This window comes from Augochlora pura, chromosome 5 (genome assembly GCF_028453695.1).
Source record: "Augochlora pura isolate Apur16 chromosome 5, APUR_v2.2.1, whole genome shotgun sequence".
In the NCBI taxonomy this organism is placed as follows: Eukaryota; Metazoa; Arthropoda; class Insecta; order Hymenoptera; family Halictidae; genus Augochlora; species Augochlora pura.
In genome coordinates, this window is record NC_135776.1 from 488,628 (window position 1) to 511,177 (window position 22,550).

At 33.7% G+C, this 22,550-nt stretch overlaps 6 protein-coding genes across 8 annotated transcripts; 4 read left to right on the forward strand and 2 right to left on the reverse strand.

The window, feature by feature from the left end:
- The first annotated feature begins 25 nt into the window (after positions 1 to 25).
- LOC144470612 (E3 ubiquitin-protein ligase ZNRF2) lies at positions 26 to 2,962 on the forward strand. Of its 2 annotated transcripts, none has more exons than XM_078181966.1 (5): positions 26 to 307; positions 365 to 810; positions 1,895 to 1,990; positions 2,069 to 2,174; positions 2,506 to 2,962. In XM_078181966.1, the coding sequence occupies exons 2-5, from the start codon at positions 432 to 434 to the stop codon at positions 2,561 to 2,563; spliced, it is 639 nt and encodes a 212-aa protein (XP_078038092.1). In that variant the 5' UTR covers positions 26 to 307; positions 365 to 431; the 3' UTR covers positions 2,564 to 2,962. The 2 variants fall into 2 exon arrangements, with proteins under 2 accessions (XP_078038092.1, XP_078038093.1); XM_078181967.1 differs by having other exon boundaries at positions 26 to 299.
- Positions 2,963 to 4,752: 1,790 nt separating this feature from the next.
- On the forward strand, positions 4,753 to 13,369 carry Crag (DENN domain-containing protein Crag). 2 transcript variants are annotated; one of them, XM_078181963.1, is made up of 21 exons: positions 4,774 to 5,099; positions 5,769 to 5,933; positions 6,019 to 6,177; positions 6,263 to 6,596; positions 6,667 to 7,269; positions 7,335 to 7,918; positions 7,995 to 8,235; positions 8,304 to 8,574; positions 8,865 to 8,956; positions 9,026 to 9,276; positions 9,347 to 9,514; positions 9,585 to 9,713; positions 9,793 to 10,042; positions 10,120 to 10,267; positions 10,336 to 10,536; positions 10,611 to 10,841; positions 10,913 to 11,157; positions 11,232 to 11,487; positions 11,835 to 12,236; positions 12,323 to 12,495; positions 12,598 to 13,369. In XM_078181963.1, the coding sequence occupies exons 4-21, from the start codon at positions 6,269 to 6,271 to the stop codon at positions 12,732 to 12,734; spliced, it is 4,710 nt and encodes a 1,569-aa protein (XP_078038089.1). In that variant the 5' UTR covers positions 4,774 to 5,099; positions 5,769 to 5,933; positions 6,019 to 6,177; positions 6,263 to 6,268; the 3' UTR covers positions 12,735 to 13,369. The 2 variants fall into 2 exon arrangements, with proteins under 2 accessions (XP_078038090.1, XP_078038089.1); XM_078181964.1 differs by lacking the exons at positions 12,323 to 12,495; positions 12,598 to 13,369 and having other exon boundaries at positions 4,753 to 5,099; positions 11,232 to 11,497; positions 11,835 to 11,968.
- A 987-nt stretch (positions 13,370 to 14,356) lies between these two features.
- Positions 14,357 to 17,528, reverse strand: Morula (anaphase promoting complex subunit morula). Its single transcript, XM_078181965.1, has 8 exons — positions 17,168 to 17,528; positions 16,648 to 17,083; positions 16,334 to 16,575; positions 16,076 to 16,256; positions 15,782 to 16,007; positions 15,520 to 15,704; positions 14,907 to 15,452; positions 14,357 to 14,816 (listed from the first exon to the last, which is right to left on the reverse strand). The coding sequence occupies exons 1-8, from the start codon at positions 17,240 to 17,242 to the stop codon at positions 14,377 to 14,379; spliced, it is 2,331 nt and encodes a 776-aa protein (XP_078038091.1). The 5' UTR covers positions 17,243 to 17,528; the 3' UTR covers positions 14,357 to 14,376.
- A 164-nt stretch (positions 17,529 to 17,692) lies between these two features.
- On the forward strand, positions 17,693 to 18,656 carry Hoip (NHP2-like protein 1 hoip). The gene is made up of 2 exons (XM_078180582.1): positions 17,693 to 17,914; positions 18,116 to 18,656. Exons 1-2 carry the CDS (start codon positions 17,912 to 17,914, stop codon positions 18,494 to 18,496), a joined length of 384 nt encoding a protein of 127 aa, XP_078036708.1. The 5' UTR covers positions 17,693 to 17,911; the 3' UTR covers positions 18,497 to 18,656.
- Positions 18,646 to 21,241, reverse strand: LOC144469877 (chitobiosyldiphosphodolichol beta-mannosyltransferase). The gene is made up of 6 exons (XM_078180580.1): positions 20,331 to 21,241; positions 19,871 to 20,213; positions 19,558 to 19,805; positions 19,318 to 19,491; positions 19,129 to 19,243; positions 18,646 to 19,043 (listed from the first exon to the last, which is right to left on the reverse strand). Exons 1-6 carry the CDS (start codon positions 20,605 to 20,607, stop codon positions 18,833 to 18,835), a joined length of 1,368 nt encoding a protein of 455 aa, XP_078036706.1. The 5' UTR covers positions 20,608 to 21,241; the 3' UTR covers positions 18,646 to 18,832.
- On the forward strand, positions 21,193 to 22,222 carry LOC144469963 (uncharacterized). The gene is made up of 3 exons (XM_078180716.1): positions 21,193 to 21,521; positions 21,574 to 21,949; positions 22,017 to 22,222. The coding sequence occupies exons 1-3, from the start codon at positions 21,193 to 21,195 to the stop codon at positions 22,197 to 22,199; spliced, it is 888 nt and encodes a 295-aa protein (XP_078036842.1). The 3' UTR covers positions 22,200 to 22,222.
- The last annotated feature ends 328 nt before the right edge of the window (positions 22,223 to 22,550 follow it).

Below are 22,550 nucleotides of genomic sequence, written 5' to 3' on the forward strand. Positions count from 1 at the left end.
GTAGTGAACGAATCAAACGAATCGAGACCACGCAGCGTAAATTCATAATGGATATCTAGCAGCTGATTACTGACTTCTAGGAAGTTTTTCACAAGATGTCGGGGGGTATTTTGCGTGACAAGCCGCTGGTATGCTTTCGGACGATATGACTTGCTCATTGTGGTGCATGTCTGCAAAATTCCGGCCTACGTTAAATCCTAGAGTGTTGTAACATTACTGACGTGAAGATTCATAAATTTCGAACCAGCCTTCCGAACGTAAAAACTGAGAAGAACCTGGAGACTGTCTCTGCAAGAATTGTGTCAGTGTGTGTATTACTGCCAACTCCAATATTTGGAATACTAATTTCTCTTCTGATTACCAGGCAGAATTTCCTATTACGCGAGAACTCAGTTCTATTGAAACAAACTATTAAACTATTTCATATTGGGATGGGAGCTAAACCAAGCACTGTAACACAATCCGCTGGAGGCAATGGACAATCCTCTACTGGAGAGAATGAGACAACAATGCAGAGTTATTCTGTGCTGCGCTCTCTACCTGGAGGTGTTACCATGTTGCAACATCAACATCAGCAAGGCAATCAGTCTCAGACTTCTCGAGTATCTGGGGATAGTAGGCAACGTGCTCGTTCATTGAGTTCAGTGCCAGACCTCTCGTCAGGAGAACAAAGTAGTCTTGCTTCCTCCGTTGGTGTTGGAGTTGGCCAAGCACTTGGTCTACCACAACTTGATTCAGATGATGCCGATGAAGATGGTGGACGCGTCTATGCTGCCCATAGCTTGCCTTCTCATATTTGGTCTCTCAACGGTAAGTTTAATAGATCAAACTTACTATGGAACTTAAACTGGTTTATTTATCTTTGTATAAAAAGTTAAATTATACTCAAGAAACATTGTATTCTGTTATGTTTATAAACATATAATGTTTTATTCATATATATATATAGAGAGAGAGAGAGAGAGAGAGAGAAAGAGAGATAGATTGAGAGGGAGATATGGGTATGAAACTTATATACAAAGGCACACATACAATTATAAAAATATAAGAATATATACATGCCGCGCGCGCGTCTATATGTGTATACACGCTCATAAAGTATAAAAATTTACAACATTGATATTACGTATTGATTTTTAATATAGTAATATCAAAGATTTTATTATTGATTACATAACAGTGTTGAGCACGTATATATGTACATTTTAGGGTGTGTGTGCGTGTGTGCGTGTATGTATGTATGCATACATACATGTGTTTTATCTACATATGTACAGATATCATAATAAGATGAAACGTCATTTTCAGTATTTTAAATAGAAAAAAAGGTAGTTCATTTGAATGTTTATCTGCATATATTGTGAATGTTACAATAATTATCGAATCCTTTTAAATTGATTAAGTGCATAGAACAAGTTATATGTAAAAGTACTTTACGAGTCACGTACATAATCGGATTCAGAATGACGAAAAGTTAGGTTATGTTATGATCACGTTTTATTGAAAAGCTTTAAATTAATTGCGAGCAAAAGGCGGCGGACATTTGTTTGGCGCATGTTGTCTTCTAGTTGTCCCGGTAACCACATGTAAATCAATCGTGATCAAACGTAGTTGCGTAAATTTTAAATCACGATCGTGAAAAGTGTAAATTTAAAATAATGACGTTTTAAGATCTAAACAAAATTTTACTATTTGGGATGGAAGGGGTCAAGTTACGCCGATTTTATTATGGGAATTATAATAAGTTCTTGCTTAAATGAGTCTGAGACTGAAGTTGTACCAACTAATCAAGTGAGAAGAATTCTTTATGGTATAGTTCCTACTAATTTTATGATTTATCACTTCTTACCAAGCTTGAAGCTCCTATCTGTGAATAATATGTTTTACTTTAAAGGTCTACAGTGTCCTGTATGCTCCAAATTTATTCTACCGGATGATATAGAATGTCACCTGGTCATGTGCCTGACCAAACCACGTCTTAGTTACAATGGTGAGCTTGTACTTTTATTATTGCAATGTGACATGCAGGAAAGGAAATTAACGTAATGCCTTTTGCATTGTATTGTAGAAGATGTATTGTCTGATGAGAAAGGCGAGTGTGTTATCTGTCTCGAAGATTTACAACCTGGTGATGTTATAGCCCGTTTACCATGCCTTTGTATATATCATAAAAAGTAAGTATAATTGAAATTTTAAACATTGTCAACCTAGATTGTACATATTCCATATATTAGTATACCTACTTTCTTCTCTATCTTTAAAAAAAAAAACACGATAACAGTTTTACTGAAGCCCATAGCTATACAGAAATGTATGTCTGTAGGTAGAAATGTCTCCTCCTTCAGTTTTATAAAGTATTATTAAAATTCTGGCAAGTAGGAGAAACTTTATGTTCTAATATGTATAAACAGGTCTATTGCAAATTCATTTCAATGTTATTCTATAATTAATTATACGATTCTGCGTATATTTTGAAATCAACCATATATAATTGGTATATTTCAGCTGCATTGATAAATGGTTTCAAGTGAATCGTAGTTGCCCTGAGCATCCTGGGGATTGATTTATACCCATTGAATATGGAAGAGCACAATGCAACATGTTGCTGGCCCAGAAGACTCTCATTTTGATGGGAATAAAATGGGAGGAAACAGCAAAGATTTGAAAAAAGCTAGTCAAGATGGCTGCTAGTCCACTGTGGTGGTTGGTGCGTGTGTTTGTTCGACTGAATGACACATACTCAATTTGAATATGAGAACAGACATTTAATTAAATCCTTGATTATATTACTTGTAAGCAGGGGACTTAAAAATCGCCATAAGATTCAACGACACAATGCTATTACTTATACTTATCTGTAATTAATCTATTAGTGCTCTATAAGCTTATTATCAATTGTACCATATTTATAAATTTTACTTAGTTCTACATCTTGAAGTCGAATTAGAGTTAAGCAAGATGATCTGCATTGTTATTGGTTATTTCACCTTTTTTGGAAAAGGGGGTAGAATGAATGTTAGTCGAAGGGCCTGTATAATAATTAGGCAACATCTATTTTAAACGAGTTAATTATATTTTTAATGATTTAATTATGAATCTAATGTTTCATTTTTGTTGTCTGTTGGGGAATGAATACAAGAAAGGATATTTTTGATACTTTCATAAAAGGAAGAGTCGGATATATAAAGGTTTTACGAAATGGACTTTTAATGGTAATGCTGTTGAAGCTGTAACAACAATAAAAGTGTACATTTGAATTTCTTTATTAGAATTTATAGTTTGTGATCAATTTCTTTTACTTTTTTAGAGAAAAAAAATCGACGTTCTCCAATCATGGAATGTATACTTGCTATTAGTTGGAAATTAGTTATTTTATAATTAATATCTTTTTTATATGGTAAGCATTAACATAACTCATGGTAGTTTTTGTAACAGAAATAAACGTGGTCTGTCAATTCTCCAGTAATATACGCATTGTATATATCTGAATTAGACTTGTATTACAGATTACAGATCGTAACAAAAGTCTAATAAAGTGACAAAATTTCAAACCAAATACAACTGCAAAAATGAATCAAGCATTCAATATGTTAAATATAATAATACGATGAAATAAATACATAAATTCTGTATTAATAAAAATATTAAATTTACTACTGTTTTTAAAATTATGAATAGTGAGTGATATTATATTTTTGTTTACAAATCATTTTATTTAAGAACATGAATTCCTATGTAACTAACTACTAATGAAGGTTTTCTCCATTCAGACAGAAAGACTTTTTAGTTAATGGTGTAGGTATCCACGTGATGTTTTTGTTGCTGTGTGGAGTCGTTGATCATCGTGATGCGAGGAGTTGATCACTTACGGCATTTAATTAGGACCTGTAACAGACCGACCAGGAGAGTATGAACGGGATAATCGAGTGTAAGCAAAATAGAGTATCATAAAATAGGCCATTGTTGCCGATGTAAGCGCACAGAATTAGTAATCATTAGTGGAAATAAAAATTTGTCTATGTTTCATTATATTATAAAGATGTGTTAGTTATTGACTACGATCTAAACAAATTCATTACCGCGGTTAACTTGTGTACATTAAAATTTATCTCTCATAATGCAAATAACATAAATCCCTCATATTTTACTTTTACTGTACATTATTATATTTTGCCATCTTTTATCTCTCCAGTGTTACGTTTCATGTAACAATGCGATTATAAAATTTAATTTTTATTGCATTAAAAAGAAAATATCGCAAACCAGAAAGAATGTTACAACGCGTAAGCCTGAATTGTTAGGTAGGAATATTAAACCGGCCCATTAGATATATAGAGACTTGGTTAAACGTGGCCTCTTATCAATATAAACGTTTGAAGTCCCATAAACAAGAATGTTCTCCAAGCCGCCCTTCACGTGCCCTTCAATCAGTATGTTTATCAAGGATAATGCAGAGAACTGTTATATCGAGATTCTCTTGAAATTACTAATACTGTTATTGTCATTTGCGTTCGTATATTTAGATTTATTCTGACATTTTCAATGAGCAAATAAACACAATGTATAGAACAAACGAATTTCATAGGCGTATGTACAATGTATATATATATATATATATGTATATATGCATGGAAGGAGTATACATACATATATGTACGTATATGTATTAATTAAATGCATTCATTTCCATGGTATCCAACATTATAAACTGTTATTCTCTATATTTTTAAAAATTCATAAGCAATAAATAATGTATTAGAGATAAAACAAGTATCCTTACAATAATCTGTATTCATCGAAAAAAAATTATGGTCTTTGTGTTAAAAGTATGCGTAGATTAATTAAAGCACAGTGATCCAAAAACTGATTGTGCACAATGAAATACTAGGTAGGCTATTCATACATTTACTTATTACAAAAATGTCTGAATAATTTATTAGTAATTATGCAATAAACGTTGAAAGTATCACGCGTTATTATACTAGGGAACCGAATGATAAAAACTGATGGAAGTTAAAACAGTTTAAGAAACACGAGTAGACGCGTTACATGTTGCATATGAGAGCTTAACTTTGGAATATGTACATACATATATATAAGTTAGTTATATTTATTTTTTAACTATACGCTTGGTTACAACTTTTTTTAAACTTGATATGTATGGTCATGACATTTACTAATATGTTCTGCAATCGTATTTTTCAAGAGTTAGTATAAGTATAAGGAACAATTATATATGCATCGTGAAAGTTAAAATAATAAATTCAATTTACTTATGGTAGAAAATGTTTAGGCTGTTTATAGTTTGAAAAATTTTCTACTTGCTTAATTTTTAACTGTATACAATGTGCTACATGTTTTATTTTTAACGGAATAGTTTTTATTCTGGTCATGTGAACAAAAAACAGTTAACGACCGAAACACATTGGTTTTCAATTGAGAATATCTGTGACATTTTCATAATGCTGTTCGCGATTGAAGTAAATGCACAGAATATAGTTGGCATGACACATAACCTAGAAACACTTAACTTTCAAAACGATTTGTGGAAAAGGTTTTGATGTCATTATTAAGAGATTTAAACCATCAGTGAATTAGTGCAAGTGATAGTAACGTTGGCTTCGTTTCGTTCGTTTTATTCTACGCTCTCGTACGCTGTCCATTCATTTCCCTTTGAAGAATAACTATTCATCTTATAAGTTTTTCTATTTACAAGAAAAGTTACGAACAATATAAATCACGGTACATGTTTGATTGTGCATTTTCAGAAGGCACACTTTCGGTAAAGTAATCGCGAGGAGTGTAAATATATCGCTGTTGTTGTGAAGAAATTCAGTTTAATGCATCTATCAAATAATAACCTTGATAAGTACGAAATTAAAAAATTCCATTGAGAAGATATTAATGTTTCAGACTAGCTTGTCCTGTCAAAGGTAATTTAATCATGTCTTTATGTTTACCGCTCTGTTTCTTTTCCAAGTGTGTACATAAGTTATACTAATTAAATACGGATTTCAGCTGATTGTAGGATGCTTTTACAAAACAATTTAATTAAGGATTATTATTTTTGTAAAATCGTTAGGAAACGAAAGTAACAGATATTATTTTAAAATATATGAGAGGAGTTTTGCAGAAGATTATTTCAATACCATGTGAAGAAGTTTTTGGTTAAAGTTGGTAATTTTCTTTGTATATTATATGTTATTATATACCGTAAACATTGATTTATTTGTTCTAACACTTATAATTTCTGTATGTCTAGATAGTCATGGATGAAAGGAGGGTAGCAGATTATTTTGTTATTGCTGGTTTGCCCGGTCAAGATAGTGATTTTGAAAATGATAACGAAACTCAAGAGAAATTGGAAGATTGGTACCAAGAGGGAACACATGTCAAAGACATGCACATGAAACCTCCGATCACTGATCTTGCCATTATATTCCCAGCATTAGGTGAACAGTGTCCAGAAGGATATACTTTGTTAGAACATACTGTTTCAGGTTTATCGGCTGATTTAAACCATGGTAGCTTAAGAACAAATGAATGTTATTTATGTTATCGCAGAGGAAGAGACAAACCTCCTTTAGTTGATATAGGTAAGCCAAGAGATACAATATAATAAAATTCAATTCAAAGTATATACTCAACAAGAAATATTAATACCAGGTGTTATATATGATGGCAAAGAACGTATAATGCAAGATGCAAAAATGGTGTTGGAAACTCCTAATGGACATTTAGCAAATGTGAACAATTCAACATCAAAAATTTTTGTCACATATAGACGGGCGAGTCATAAAATGTCCTGCAACTCTTTAGTTGTGACAGATATATGCGTGATCTTGATGAACAAAGGAGAAACACCGCCGCATGCTTTCTGCATTATCAATAAGAACTTGAACAAAGGCATGTTAGGCAGTGATGTATATTTGTGTTACAAAAAGTCCATGAATCGCGCGAATCTGATATCATTTAAGCCGGCCGTGCTTTACAAATATCCGATGTGCGATTACAATAGTTTCGTTTTTCCAAATTCTGTGGCAATGTTCTGCTTACCGATGGGAGCGACAATAGAATGTTGGCCAAAGATGGTCAGCAAACCGAAACCAGTGTTCTCGACATTTGTTTTAACTGTTGCCGATGCGGCGCAGAAAATATACGGTTCGGCAATAACGTTTTACGAGGAGATTGAATTGGAAATGGAAATTTCCAATTCGAAAGAGAATCAACAGTTGCCGGATATCCTCGCGGAGAATATTCAGAATTCTGGTAGGGAAATATACATCCGTTCAATCTGTAAAGTTATGTTTTGTCAACTGTATTTTTTGTTCTAGTTGACCATACAGAAATCGATAAGGAACAGTCGCAAGTAAAAGCGCTTAAGCGGACTGGAATACTTAAGAAGCTTACCCAACTGCAATTGGAGAAGCTGCAGTTGACGGATCCCGCTTCTCAGTCGTTGAATATCAGTAAATCGATATGCATTCTCTCTCACTGGCCATTCTTCGATACCTTCGAGAAATTTTTAGTTTTTCTACATAGCATGGTCAATAACAAACCGCAGAACGTTCCTATTGAGAAATATATAGCATATTTTTTGTACGACATACCGTTCCCGAGCCCGCAGAGACCAAGAATCCTTGTACAATTAAGAAGCACCAACAACAGATTAATTTTAACGCAACCGGAAGACTTAGCGTTGCCTAGGTCCGGCGCTAGTTTCCGGCAATTACTCACTAATTTAGGGCCTGACAATTGCTTACTTATATTGCTGTTAATATTAACCGAGCAGAAGATACTTGTACATTCATTACGTCCTGATGTACTTACATCGGTCAGTGAAGCTATCGCAATGATATTATTTCCATTTAAATGGCAATGTCCGTACATACCATTGTGTCCATTAGGTTTAGCAGAGGTGAATTATATACTTATATCGACAATTTGCAGACAGGTGTTAATGTACAATATAAGAACGTGTTTTGAAATTATAGGTACTGCATGCTCCGTTACCGTTCTTAATCGGTGTGGATTCTAGATTCTTTGATCTATACGATCCACCTTCTGACGTTAATTGCGTTAATCTGGATACGAATAACATAGCAATCTGTGACGACAAGAAATACCTGAACGTGAAATTGCTGCCCAAGAAGGCAGCTAGACAACTTCGAAATTGTCTGGAGCATCTCTATTCAAAACTGATCTCTTTGGGAAAAAGTTATTCATCTATGAAAGGTGTATACATCACTTTCGTACATTCTCTGTTCCTATTGCATTCTCACATGTTTTTCTTTTCCTTTCAGATTTAGATGACGAAGAGTTCAGTGTCGATAAAGAATTTCAACAGAAGCGGAAAGAGCAGGCTTTGGAACTTGAAATCCAAGATGCTTTTTTAAGATTTACAGCGACCATACTAAAAGGATATCGTGCTTTCTTATTGCCCATTACAAAAGCTCCAACGGTTGGCTCAACGGATCCGACTAGTTTATTTAATATACAAGCGTTTCTCAGAAGTCGAGACAAAGCTCACGCGAAATTTTATAGCATGTTAGTGAAGACACAAATGTTTATAAGGTACTACATTTGTTCTTCAATTGTTGAAATACCGGTTTCTTCGTCACGTACTCTTATATTACTGTATCACGCATTGCAAAGTTTGAGACATGAATCAGATGTTGATATTAGTATAAGATATCGTATTCAATTTCTCGTTATTTGTAAAAGTGATGATACTAAATGTAGCCTTAGTGACAACACGATATCTGTGTTACACCGATTAGTAATGTCGATATCTGATTCACACATGTCTAAACATTGCAACGGATGGGAGCATGTAATTGAATTAAAACATGTTACTTTTTTAGGTTTATAGAAGAAACGAGTTTCGTATCCGATATGGATATGGCTGGTTTAGCGTTTTTCGACGAATGCACCGAACGTGTCGAGGATGAAAATGGTAAAAATGAATCCAACACTTTTCTTTGTTTTCTTTCTCGTCGCTTAATATTTTTGTAACAATGTTTAGTACCACTTTTGGAATTGGACGAATCTCAACATAGCGAACGAACAGTATTTATACCTCCACCAGAAGCTGGTCCGAATCAAGCCCCGCTCATTTATCGCACATTCAAATTGAATCCCGACTTAATAAGGCCACAGAAACATTTCAACATGAAGAACGCGAATTTAAGTGCCTTCGGTATAATACCAGGGAGTCCTATGGCACGTAGAACGAAACACGAAATTAAGGTGGCACAGAGGATGGCGCGCAAGCAGGTATGACTTATTTGTTTCATCATTCTCTCACTTTTTAGATTTCATTCACAAATAATATTTGATTTCTTAGGCAGCAAAACCAGATCGGTGGGGCAGATGCCTGCTCGGAACCTGTTACAGTCTTTGGTTTCTACATTTACCCGCAATGTTGCAAGTGTCTACTCAGCCAGCGACAATTTTGCATCAGGCATACGATTTATTAGTTAAAATGAAGTTACACCTTGATCCTATCGAAGAGGTGAGTTTAGCGAGTTTATAAACTATCCTTAAATCTGTTCACAGAACTTTATAAGAAATTTGGGTTGCAGGTCTGTTATAGAGCTATGATGCAACTTTGTGGTGTTTATGGACAGCCTGTCTTAGCTGTAAAATTATTATTTCATATGAAACGCAGCGGTGTTCAGCCAAACGCTCTCACATACGGATTTTATAACAAGGTTCGTTACTGTTATGGACAACGTTGTTTTTGTTTTTCAATTTCATTGATTGATAATAAGTTATCAATACAAATTTTAGGCTGTATTAGAAGCAACTTGGCCATCCGACATGACCAACTCCAGCCAATTGATGTGGAATAAACTTAGAAATGCCATAGTTGGAGCCGCGTTGTTTAAGAGAGCTGGTAAACGTAGTGCCAGACGAAGGTTGAGCTCGAATGCAGATTTGTTAACTGTGGATGGTAAAACCGCGAATATGGAACATGCATTTTCTAGGTCTAGTCTTGACAGTTCTCATTCTCAAGACACAGAAGCTGCACACAGCGACTGTAAGCATCGATTAGTTTGGCCTAATGTGTCTTGTATTGTCAAGACGATTCACTGTATCATTTTACTGTATTCACAGCTACGAAAGGAAGTTCCACTTCGGATTTACCAGAATACGGACCATTTGAAATAAAAAAGCTTCCACGACAGAACAGTATAGTAAAAGACTCTGCGGCGTTAAACGCCATACAAATAGAGGAACTAAATAATTTACCTATGACGCAAAGGTAGCTTTATTGTTCTTTTTTCCCTAATTGCTCGAGACTGTTTAAAACATGGTCTGAATCTACTCCAGGTTGATTCCGAGCTTAGAATCACCATTGAAGAGTCCTATACGCACACCAGTCACCGAAAATGATCCGTTGGGTGCCCTAATTAATGACGAGACGCCGATCGTCTCGCCTTCAGAAGAGAACGATTCGAATTGCTCAACGTGTACTCTAACTGTTTTTAATAATGTCGAAGAGAGACCGGGAGGACCACTTTTATTTCGAAGGTAAGTTTATTCATCGGCTCTCTTTAAATTTAACTTACTTTTCTCCTGAATATAACACGTTGATTTTGTTTTAGCAATGTCTTGCCACGTAGTGCAACATTTCATCAATCTATAGACGAAACAACCGGTGCCGCAATCGGTGGTCATCTACAAAGAAGCGAAACAATGCCCCATTCTGTGGCGCAACAAGGAGAACAAGATAAAGAGAGGGAAAGGCTGGTAGAGTTGAGCAGCCTTTGGTCTCAAAAGGACAGTGTTACCTCCAGTTTATCCAGCCTGGGATCTAGTTTGAAGCTTAGTTTCAAGTATATTACTTCAATCTATAACAATCACGCTGTAATTTAATTTTGGTAGTTTAACAAAACACTCCTTTCAGCACCACAAGTTTAACAGGAAAGAAGTCCAACGAGCTGATACTTGGTGGTTTGAATAGTTTAAAATCGGCCGCCACGACAGTGGTGAAAAAGTTTGACGTAATTAAAGAAGCTATTTCTGCGACCAGCACACCTGTGAAACTTAAAGAACGTGATTATAGAATGACGCATGGAGCGTCGCACGAATCGCTGGATTCAATGACCGATGGATCTGTGCAAGATCGGAATGAAGCCCTGAAAACGGCTGGTCTGTGCAATTTTACACTTTATTAAGAGATAAAAGTATTCAAATAATTAATGAAACGAATTTTCATTAAACAGGTGACGGAAATCTAGATCCTTATGCTTTGGATGACTTGGAATGTTTATATTCGAAAGGGTCAAGAGAGCTCGACGAACGAATCGCTGTTGAACTCGTACTATCTAGCGCAAGCCGATGTCATCAGTGCGCTTCCATACTTTACGACGAAGAGATCATGGCTGGTTGGCAACCGGAGGACTCGAATTTAAACACTGTCTGCCAATATTGTGACAAAGCAACAGTACCTTTGCTGACTATAACGATATTAGATTATAGGTAATGAAAGGTACAGTATAATGTCTCTATAAGTGTCGTAGGTCCTACTTTACTAACTGCCGTGTGTTCGTTACGAATCAAGACTTGTATCAAAGATAGATGACAGTAATTCATTTCTAAATTGTATAACTTTGTTGCAATTTAGTCAGAAACCTGCGACATTTATAGGGGCAATACAGGTATACAGAGTGATTCGTGGTAATAAAAACTACTAAATATATCTGTTGATCGTTGGATCAGACGAACGATGACAGAGCTATTTTATCGTTTTTGTTCATAGCGATTCACTTCATGTATATGCGAATCTATATCGTGCGGTTGTAAAATTTGTGTAAAATTTGTTAAAGATGCGAAGAAAACGAAAGGAAAAACGATCCTCTAATGGGAGCACTAGTTGAACTTTTGGACAAACCAAAAGAATTATTGGAACCCACCACAGTGCCATACTTGAACCCTTTAGTTCTAAGGAAGGAGTTAGAAAGTGTCTTAAGTCAAGAAGGTGATACATGTCTTACAAAGCATAAGTTCATCGAAGAACATCCAATTGTGTATTGGAATCTTATATGGTACTTTGAACGAATTAATTTAACGAGTCACTTGCCAGATCTATGGTTAAGTAACGATAAGAAACACGAACAAATAAACTATGGTGCAGTAGGTGTTAAAACCATGTGGGACAACGAGAGACTTCATATGGATCGTCTACCTATGTACCTCCAATCGAAATCCAACGTTGCAGAGGATAAAACGTAAACTGGACTATTTATGTTTAGGTTTAACATTTAAACATTTCGTTTGAAATGTATACATATCGTTTGATTTTCATTTATAACAGGTTAATACAGTCAGTGATCGCGCACGTTCGTCGAAATGATCTAGCGGATCCGATTAAAAGAGTGGCCTTAGAAAGAAGCAGAAATCAAGCACTTGACCAACCTCTATTTTCTATATATCGTGATATCTTGTTTTTGGCATTTACTGTCTTGGGTAGAGGGAATATTGATCAAGGTATACAATTATTGCTTTTACAATTACTGAATGATGTCCATATAGATTTTTCCTGTCTAGGATTAATTCTGAACAGGTGTTAAAAGTTCGCTTGTGTTACAGGTGTTTTCGACAGAGAATATAATTTATCATTAGAGAGATTATCAGAAGGTGAGGAGAAACTGTTGTGTAAACAAGATGCTCCACCCTCGATGATGTCAGTGTGTTGCAGACATTATTTTAAGCAACTGAGCGTGTAAAAATAAAAGAGTAAAAGGTATAAAAAATGGTGTAATATATTGTGAAAATCAATAGAACATTCTGGAGAAACATTACAGGTTTATCTGTTCAAGTCTGATTTCGATATTCGTAGCGAATCGATTTTCTTTTTTAGACGAACATTTGTGCGATCATTTTCCACGAAAAGTCTCGTGAGGGCACATGATATATCTCATGAATTCGCTTAACAAATACGAATTATACACTTTTTTTCATATTTGAAGTATGCAATTTACTATAAATAATTTTTTTATTTAGAAAGTAGGCTGCGCATATAGTTTCTTATGGCAATATGTGAATACCTACTTAGTTGTATCTATCAACGTGATATTAATTATTTTTCAGTACCAAAGAAACTGACTTGATCATAAAGCTGTATATTCGATTTCTTTTTAATATGAAACATATGAGTGTATGCGGTACACAAGTATCGGAACACGAATATTCTAATTGGTGATAATTCCAATAATGTTCACTTTGTAATTACACGGATTAAATGACTACGGTTGCGTTACGATACACAGAGGGTAGCGACAGGACTATTTACGACTATGTAACATTAACAACAAAAAAAAAGACAATATTCATTTTCTTATATTTTATTTGGAACAATTTAAATAGTTTATGACTAATAGTTAAATGATTTACGCGTTCACGATGAAAAGTGCTTGATACTATAACATCGACACTCGTTTATTACATTGTAGTGCTACGTGTACAAAGAAGATTATATTACAGACTATTTTTACAAATCTGTTGCATTAAAAAAAAGAAATAGTAATTATTCATCTAGTTCTTTATTTTCAATTCATGAATATTCATTTTATTTTTGCAAGCTTTGATATTTAATAACACAAAATCGTATTTCTGTAGGCTAGTCAAACGGAGCAACAATTCAAATGATTTGCATGGGGAAAGGATTCTCTTGAAAAATTTTCGAAAGTATTCTACACTTTAAAATTTAGGAAAATTATATAACAGGAAACTTGATTTGTATAGTACTCGTATTTCTAAAAATGTTTGGTTTGTGGACCGATGTTTGTTAAATTTGTTATTATTGTTGTGTTTAGAATACAATTGCAAATTTTTCCACGGGTGTTTGGCTATACTGTAAAAAAATTCAATGTGATTCAGAGAATTCTAACATTTTATTATTTTCGTACATTTTTAACAGTACCCGCTTGGAAAATAATGTAAAACAATTATCAATTAATAAATGCGATTTTTTAATTATGTACAGACACGAACGCTTACTTTGACTTTAATTTAAGCATCATTAACGATGATCCGACGTTCTCAATTCGCATGATTTGTTACGATGACTGCGGAACAAAAAAAATATTGTTTTTCTGTTGCGTATATAAATTGTACTATAGATCGTTCGTTAAAAATCATAGCAACGAAATATGCATATACAAATTAATGAAACCATGCTATGCACTTTTCACTATGAACTCTGTAAAAAGTGTACTACTGTATATTCGTTCATTATTATATTATGAATATAAGATACAAATAAAAGTCAGTCATGGTATTTTATATAAATGTGTTTCCTTATGTTATGTTTGTTTGTAGAATAGTTCCACAACGGGCACGAAAGAAGATTAGTACGAATAAATTATTCTATGCTTTTGGTAAACGATATAAACCGCCAGAGAACAATAGCTGGTGTTCTCTGACCTTTCTATCAAGAAATTGTCTTAATTCAAGTAAACCACATTCCATCGATCCTGGGCCTTGAGACGCAAACATTTTCAACATTTGATGAATTCTTTCCAAGGGCATCGAGTCTAAGTTGGTCAACATTCCAACGATGTAGGACCAGAATACTTGCAGCTCCTCTTCCCTCTGATCGCTTGCGGATGCCATTACACTTTCAACCTCTTCTTCTTCAACGACGTCTGTTAAAGACCTACTTTTTGTGGAACTTTCCTCTTGCAGTATGAAAACATCGTTTGAACTTTCTTTCAATATTCCCTGGGAAACCCAGAACGTTATTTTCCTTCTGAGCACTGTAGCGGGAGCGTGCATTACTTCTGCCAATTCTTCTAAAGTCCACTCTTCTGTAAAAAAGAGAACAGTTTTGATTGTGCAGTTATAAATATTTTCAAAGAATGAACATTCCAAATTAATAATTAGTTAATATTTCTTACTCTTATCTTGAAAATGTAAGATTATCGTGGCGTGTATCGGTGTCACATTAATTTCTAATTTCCTGTCTTTTAATTCAATCTCTAATGTAACGTTTCCAAGATGAGGCTTCCAACAAAGTGTTCTATTTCCTTTCAAGGTTTCAAACGCCTTCACATATTTGTTTAACTGGGTCTGTACAATTTTCGGCAATTCTAATTTCCAGTTCTCCTTGAACGGCGGCCAAAATTGTGCTGACAATATCAAAGCAGACGTAGGAAACTCTTCCTTCTCCAACGTATAGCTGGTATCCGATTGTATATGCCCGTCTATTCTCTTAGAATCGTATACATCTTTCAACATAACTTCGCAGAAGTGAAGTTGATTCTCTCCGAAACGCCTTTTCAACAATTCTAAGTGGCGGATCTCTCGTTCAGTGTGGTAATTTAATTGAGACAATAATCTGTCTGCTAATAGCGTGCGATATTCGTTCACGAATAAATCCTGACTGCCGTACACGCTCACCAACGTTGAGATTATATCAGAGACTCGACGTTGCGCTGATTTTGCTGTAAAAGTATATCGTTTAGAATTCGATAGAAATGACATAATCTCTCTGTCTATATTTAAATGTACCGGGATCAGCATCGACAGGATCAGGCATCCATTTATCCCAATCTTCATCTTCTTCTTCATCAGAGTAATCGTCTAGCTGTAATGTTTCACCTTTCACTAATTCATCTGCTAGATCGCTCGACGAATCGTCGACCAAGTCGTTTACGACGCAGCGCACAGTATCTTCCCTTGTTCTCAAATAAACTCTGTATCAAATGTAAAATATTTGTTTTCTAAGTTAATTTATTATATAGCTGTGCTACGTAATGCTAACGATAAATACTTGATTGGTTCTGTTATTGTTTCGAGGAGAACTCCTGTAGGATCCAGCTGTTTTAATGCCCTTATAGCTGCGATATAGGCGGTTAATATATCTGGTGTATTCACGCCAGGATGCAATAATCTCGTTGTCAAAGCATCCTGTAAACTGTCGATTAAAACTTTTCTTAAATCGGTTCGTTCCAAGCAAACGCGCAAGTCGTCTATCGCTGGTTGAGAATCAGGATACTCTGAACATAAGGGTAATCTAAGTACATGCATGTAAATTGTATTATGTACGTAATGTATAGAAGAATACCTATTATAATATCAAAAAGCTGCTCAATTCGGAATCTCGTATACGTTTCATACAGAAAGTGAGACAGCTTTTGTTTAAATTTATTTATAGCATTCTGAGTTTGGTCGCTCAAGGAAATGATTTTTGAGAAACCACCAGAGTATACTCTTATCAACCAACTCATAACGATCGTTTCAAGCCACTGTAAATTTAAATTTTAAATAACATGCCTGCTTCAAAGTTTACACACAAGTATTTCACATAGATCATATTTATTACGTTTTCGAGCGACTCTATCTGTGATACATCAAACGTTTTATCGCATGATTGATTCACGTGATTCTTGATGTGTATATGTATCAACGATGTTAGAACATTTCCTGCTAGTCTTTCCAATAATTCTAATTCGATCAACTTTCGATTTGTTTCATGAAACATAATTACTATCTGTTGACAATGACACTTTTCTACTTCCTGGTAGCAGCCAGTACATTGAAGGTAATCACTGCTGGCAGTAGTCACTGAAACAATGGATAATACAGCAACAGAGAACACAGTACTACAATAGATAAATAAATGTATATATTAATTACCTTGCGTTGAATTGTCTGTGCAACAGAATACATTAAATGCAATCTTATAGAATTGTTCTACTACATACTCATAACCAAGTGGAATTTGACTTAATAATGTAGATCTCACAATTAATTTAAATCTACTTGGTACATCGCTTCCTCTTGTTGTGGAACAAATTGATTCTTCTTGTACAAGGTACTCTAATCTTTTTAACAGTGGTAAAAATTCTGTCATATGTGTATACAGTCCATCTACCGCACTTTTGAATCGTTCAAAACCTTCTTGCTTGTCAACATTGCATGTAAATTTTTGCCAAAATGCAGGTGCAATGGTTTGCCGCATGTGATATTTTATTTGAGAAATCACCATATCTTCAACAAAATGCTTCAAGTTTAGCGCTTTTATATCTTCAACTATTTTCGTGAATTCTTCATCCATGCATTCATTTTGAAGCTGTAAAAATGCATTGTTATAATTTTGTTAAATTTCCATTAACATATAATGAATATGACGGAAATTAATAAAGCGTTAGCGAACCTTTTCATTCAGAATGGGAAATGCATACTGTATTTGAGAGATGATCTTAGCTTCATTTCTCTCGCATTTATCCATGTTACCAAAAATAAGTCAACTCTCCGTGAACATAAAAAAATAATCATGATATTTTCAAGACTACCTTTTAAAACATAACCATTACAATGCTGCTTTAGACAGCTACAATAATATCATCATATAGTTTTTCTTGCAATTAATCAGTCATTAACAGTTATTCAGATCTGCCTCATAGAATAACCTGAAATAATTTGACGGGGTTACAGTAAACAATTAATATTTACTTTTTTTCGCTGCTTGCTAATATAACCATTTTTCATTAGCAATCGGTAATGCAGAACATGTCACGACGTGTTTACATATATGGATCCTAACTCTGTGCCAGAACTTTCTCCACGCCCTCTATTAGAATGGACCAGTCAGCTAGGGAACTACGTAAGACCGCAACACGGAAATTTCGTTTTCATTTGACAGCAACACATCATGCCTTTTAGTTCACTTGTTTCACCGTCACGTGGTTATAGTGTTCCGATGCTTGGATCTTCCTGATAAATATTTTTATATATGTACAGTAATGCCGGCATTTTGTACATTCTTCTCCGATCCTCCTAGGCATTAGTGGCCGGACTCCTCCGTGAAGCGATTTTATTAAATAATCGCGGAGAGGTTGCTGATTCTTGTAATAATATAATTTCTTCATTATTCTAGCCGTAATTTTATTTTTCCAGAATGGTAAGTACTAACTGAATAATATAATTATCAATGGGTACTTTTGAGGTTGTGACTTACACGTGGTTTCTTGTTTGTGTATATACTATATATCGTCGTGATAAACAGAAACTCTGATGATACCGAGTTAACCTGAATATTACAGATTTGAACGTTCTAATAAAGAATGAAATTTAATTGCTTTTTTTTTTATTATTTTTATAGACTGATGAAGTCAATCCAAGAGCTTACCCATTGGCGGATGCAACATTAACCGCAAAAATCCTTAATTTGGTACAGCAAGCAATGAATTACAAACAATTGAGAAAAGGAGCAAACGAGGCCACGAAAACATTAAATCGTGGTCTCTCAGAATTCATTGTAATGGCTGCAGATGCTGAACCGTTGGAGATTCTATTGCATTTACCATTGTTGTGTGAAGATAAGAATGTACCATATGTATTTGTAAGAAGCAAACAAGCTTTAGGTCGAGCTTGTGGTGTGTCTAGACCTGTTGTTGCTTGTTCTGTAACTGTTAACGAAGGTTCGCAGTTGAAACCACAAATTCAAGCAGTACAACAAGAAATTGAACGACTTTTAGTTTAAGTTCTTTGTACCTGATTTAAGAACTTTCTTTAAAAATGAACTATATATAGCCTATATTTTCTCATAATTTGAAAATAATCTTAGGGAACTAAACTACATGTAGTTCATGTAATATCATAAATGTAACAAATGAATAAATATAAATATAATTGCAACAAAAGTGAAATTAATTATTATTAATATTTACAACGTTATATACACAATAATAATAAGTAATCGCATTTTAAAATACATAAGAAATAGCTAAAATCCTTATACTATATTTCCATAAATCTATACAATTGTGTATTGTATAAGTATTTTCAAATCTTTTATATAAAACTGTTATTGCATTACTTATTGGAATGAAGGTAACGCATTGAAGATCCAATTATCATGCCATCGATTTTTCTGAAACTCGTGAAGATTTAATTTGAATATTTCGTTTAATCCATTTTGAACGTCACTGTATGGGAAGTTTTCAAACCACGTTTTTAACCGTGTTGCTAATTCCTTATAACTTGAAAAGATCATTCCATTTTCATTATGTTTAACAAGTTCTGATAAACTAAAAATTAAAAACAGTGTCTTTAAAGATATGTTAAAAATTTCATTATATTGTAAATTATAATAATACCACTACAGTTCCACACCTATTGAAATCGTATGCAAAGACTGGTAGTTCACATCCAAACATATCGACAACTTTCATAGGTAAATCCAAACCACTGGACGAAGTATGAAGAGAAATTCCTAAATCTGCACTAGCTGCAACAAACCATATAGTTTCCAAAAAATGTCTACAATGTAAATATTCGAGTACTTGTACCACATTCTATTACCTAACATTTTTGGATAATCTTCAGTTGCAAGCCATGGGGTCAGAATTGTAACATGTTTCCACATCTTCAATTTTATAATGGCCATATAAAATTCTTTCAGCTGCCCTTTGCCAGTTATTACACAAATTAAATCAGGAAGAGTGTAGATGTTTTCTTCAACTGCATTTTCGTACTCTGAAACATAATATAAATGCGTTTCATTAGATATTGTTACCATCTGAGATGCAATATGTAAAATACCTTCTAATGCATTTAGTAATATAGAGAAGTCTTCATCTTCGGTCCAACTTGTGCTAGACACAATTAAGCCAGGCCTTTCAGGTTTCAAATGTACCTCATCCGATCTATATTCTGTAAATATAGTAGAGTTTTCGTCCGGACCTTTAAAAACATTGTATGTTTTGCTTAAGCTTAATAAAAATTGATGTTTCTCTGCTAATGATATGGGATGGAATTTATCTATTGGACGGTCATACAATACTGTAGCCCTAAATAAAAAAAGATGATTAAACAGGATATGTGAAAGTAAAAAATTATAAGTGTAATTACTAACTTGATTCCCCATTTCACTTTTAAATCTTCCTTCAAAGCTCCAGAAACACAAAAGTTATTTTGTGCCTTAGAACCAAAAAATATTTCAATGGCCTTTGCAATCTTTACCAGTAGATGGTCATTTCGTAAATTTAATGCCATTATAGTATAAGCATAATTGTGCCAATCCACAATAAATTGAGAATTTACTGCAACACAATAAAACCAACAAACTGGAATTGTTGGTACTGCGGGTGGATTTTGCATCAATACGTGAGTGGATATAGGTTTTTTAAATAAAACCCAACAGAGAGTGATAGTCTGCCACAAAGTTTTTATCAAGTACCGCACAAGGTTGGGAATATCTGAAATTATAAAATACCTAATTAGAAACTCCTACTATTTTTAAGTAATCATTTTATTGCGCAAGTGCAATCTTGTAGAGAAATATAACTATTAAAGTAAAGTGAAAGATAACATACTGTTGCCCACAGACGGTGGAGGTGGAAGATAATAAATACATGCACGAGGACTTTCTTCGATCTCTTTTAATGGGCTCGCGCCAGAATAACCTACAAAATCTACTGTGAAACCTTCTTTTATCAATGACAGCACATGATATTGCATTCTAGGACTTCTGCCTAAATCTCCAAGAACAACAACACAAATATTTTTGTTTACTTTGTGTTTCTTTATGTATAACTTTCGCATCACAAATAAGGTTAAAGAAAGTGCACACAAAAAATAGATCACAATCATTTTCAGGTCAAGTTACAATTGAAAATGCTATTGTTTGCGGTCACGAAATATATACTTTCTTTCATAAGAAAAGTAAATTTCATACACAAGTTTCCGAATTTGAATTGGACATATTACATAGTGTTGAAATGTTACACGTCGTAAATGCATACGTGGCGCTGTGTTCGTATTTACAAAATATTGTAGTACGGCACAAATTACTGCAATGTTTTTCTCTTTTTAAATAATGTTTCAGCACACATGATCGGGTCGATTAATTTATCGTATGATATGTCTATTATTTACATTTTCATCAACCTAATTTTATAGAAAATTAAGTATTTATAAATATTAAGTTTGTTTAGACGGCGTACGAATATGCTATGTAACTTTTTGTAATATATATATACACGTATTACACTTGAATACATAAATGCACAGGGTATATGACCGAACATTCAATTGTTCAATAACAAAGTATAATATATAGTGAGATGTAAATTTATTTTAACATTACATTTTTTCATGGTTCTTTAATTTTTTTGTATACAATCCCCGCACGAGTTTATTGAATATTTATTGATAAAAATATTTAATTTTAAAAAGATGACAACGATTAACGAAGGATCAATTAATAGCAACGATATTGTTGATTTCTGGCAAGGAAATGTCTGTGTCCCTCAACAGTTGATAGAAGCAAATGAATTATTAAATTCAATTAATAATAGATTAGAAGATTGTGCTTTGGAATGGCAAGCCGAAATATCTCGCAAACAATGGGAAATATTTAATTCTAATACCATTGAATACAATATGCCTGACAAATCATTGTTGAAACGAACATATTTTAATGAAAAAATATTTGATGAAGCTTTTCAGCACGTACTTTCTTCTAATAAAACTTTTACAAAATATTTAAAGGACTTTATTGGCAAGTAAATCGAACGTATAGGAACTATCTGTAGTTACGATAAAAATCTTTGAAAGACGAATTATCGAACCTTTCGTTGTGCTTGTAGCTCTTTTGCGAGGCGAAGAATCGATTTTTAATGCAAAAGAAATTTGGAACGAGCAAAGTCAATCCTGTAACACGGTCGAAAATCGGAACAAGATAAATGATGGAAAGATCGAGCCATTGTATTTTCCTTTATTGAGAAACCAACACTTAAATGGGACAAGGAAAACCAATAATAATCTCGTTGAAAATACATTAATGGTTCAAAATTCGTTTGCTGATGTAATTAAAGCTAAAGTGAATTTTGATACAAAATTCTTAGGGTTTGAAGCTGTATTACATAAGATTATTTCATTAACAACATCAACCAATACATCTTACATCTGTCGATATTGTTTGAAAATTTTGGTAAATAAAATATATATCATTTTGAATTCTATTAATATTATAACAATGCAATCAATTTTACATCTAGAAAAATGGCAGGAGAAAGAAGAGTATGACTCTTGTACAAAGACATCAAACCATTTCAAGATCAGAACGTGTAACTAGATCTGCAAAACCATTATCCGAGAAAAAGGAAATAAAAGAATCCACCCTATCAACTGGTAATACTGATAACCAGCTATCACTTAAAGTAAATACAAACTTTTTCTGAGCGTATACTTGCATTTTTCACAAATAATTATATTTGTATCTTCTTTTCGAGCATTTAGAATTTTTATTAAATAGTATACGTCATCTTGAGTAATTAAAATGTCATATTTTTTCGAAACTTACAGCCATCGACAGATGTAAAATTAACGATAAAGATGCTATCATGAGGTGTATGTAGACTTTCTGTAACATTATTTACCATTAATATATTTGATTCTACCAGTAAAATCTTACAGAACGAATTATTTGTAATACGTCATCGCTTTTTGCATTACAGTTTTGTTAATACCCTACAAAATTGATGTATACAGAAATACAACAATTTTATACATTTCTCACTTTCTTAAAGTTA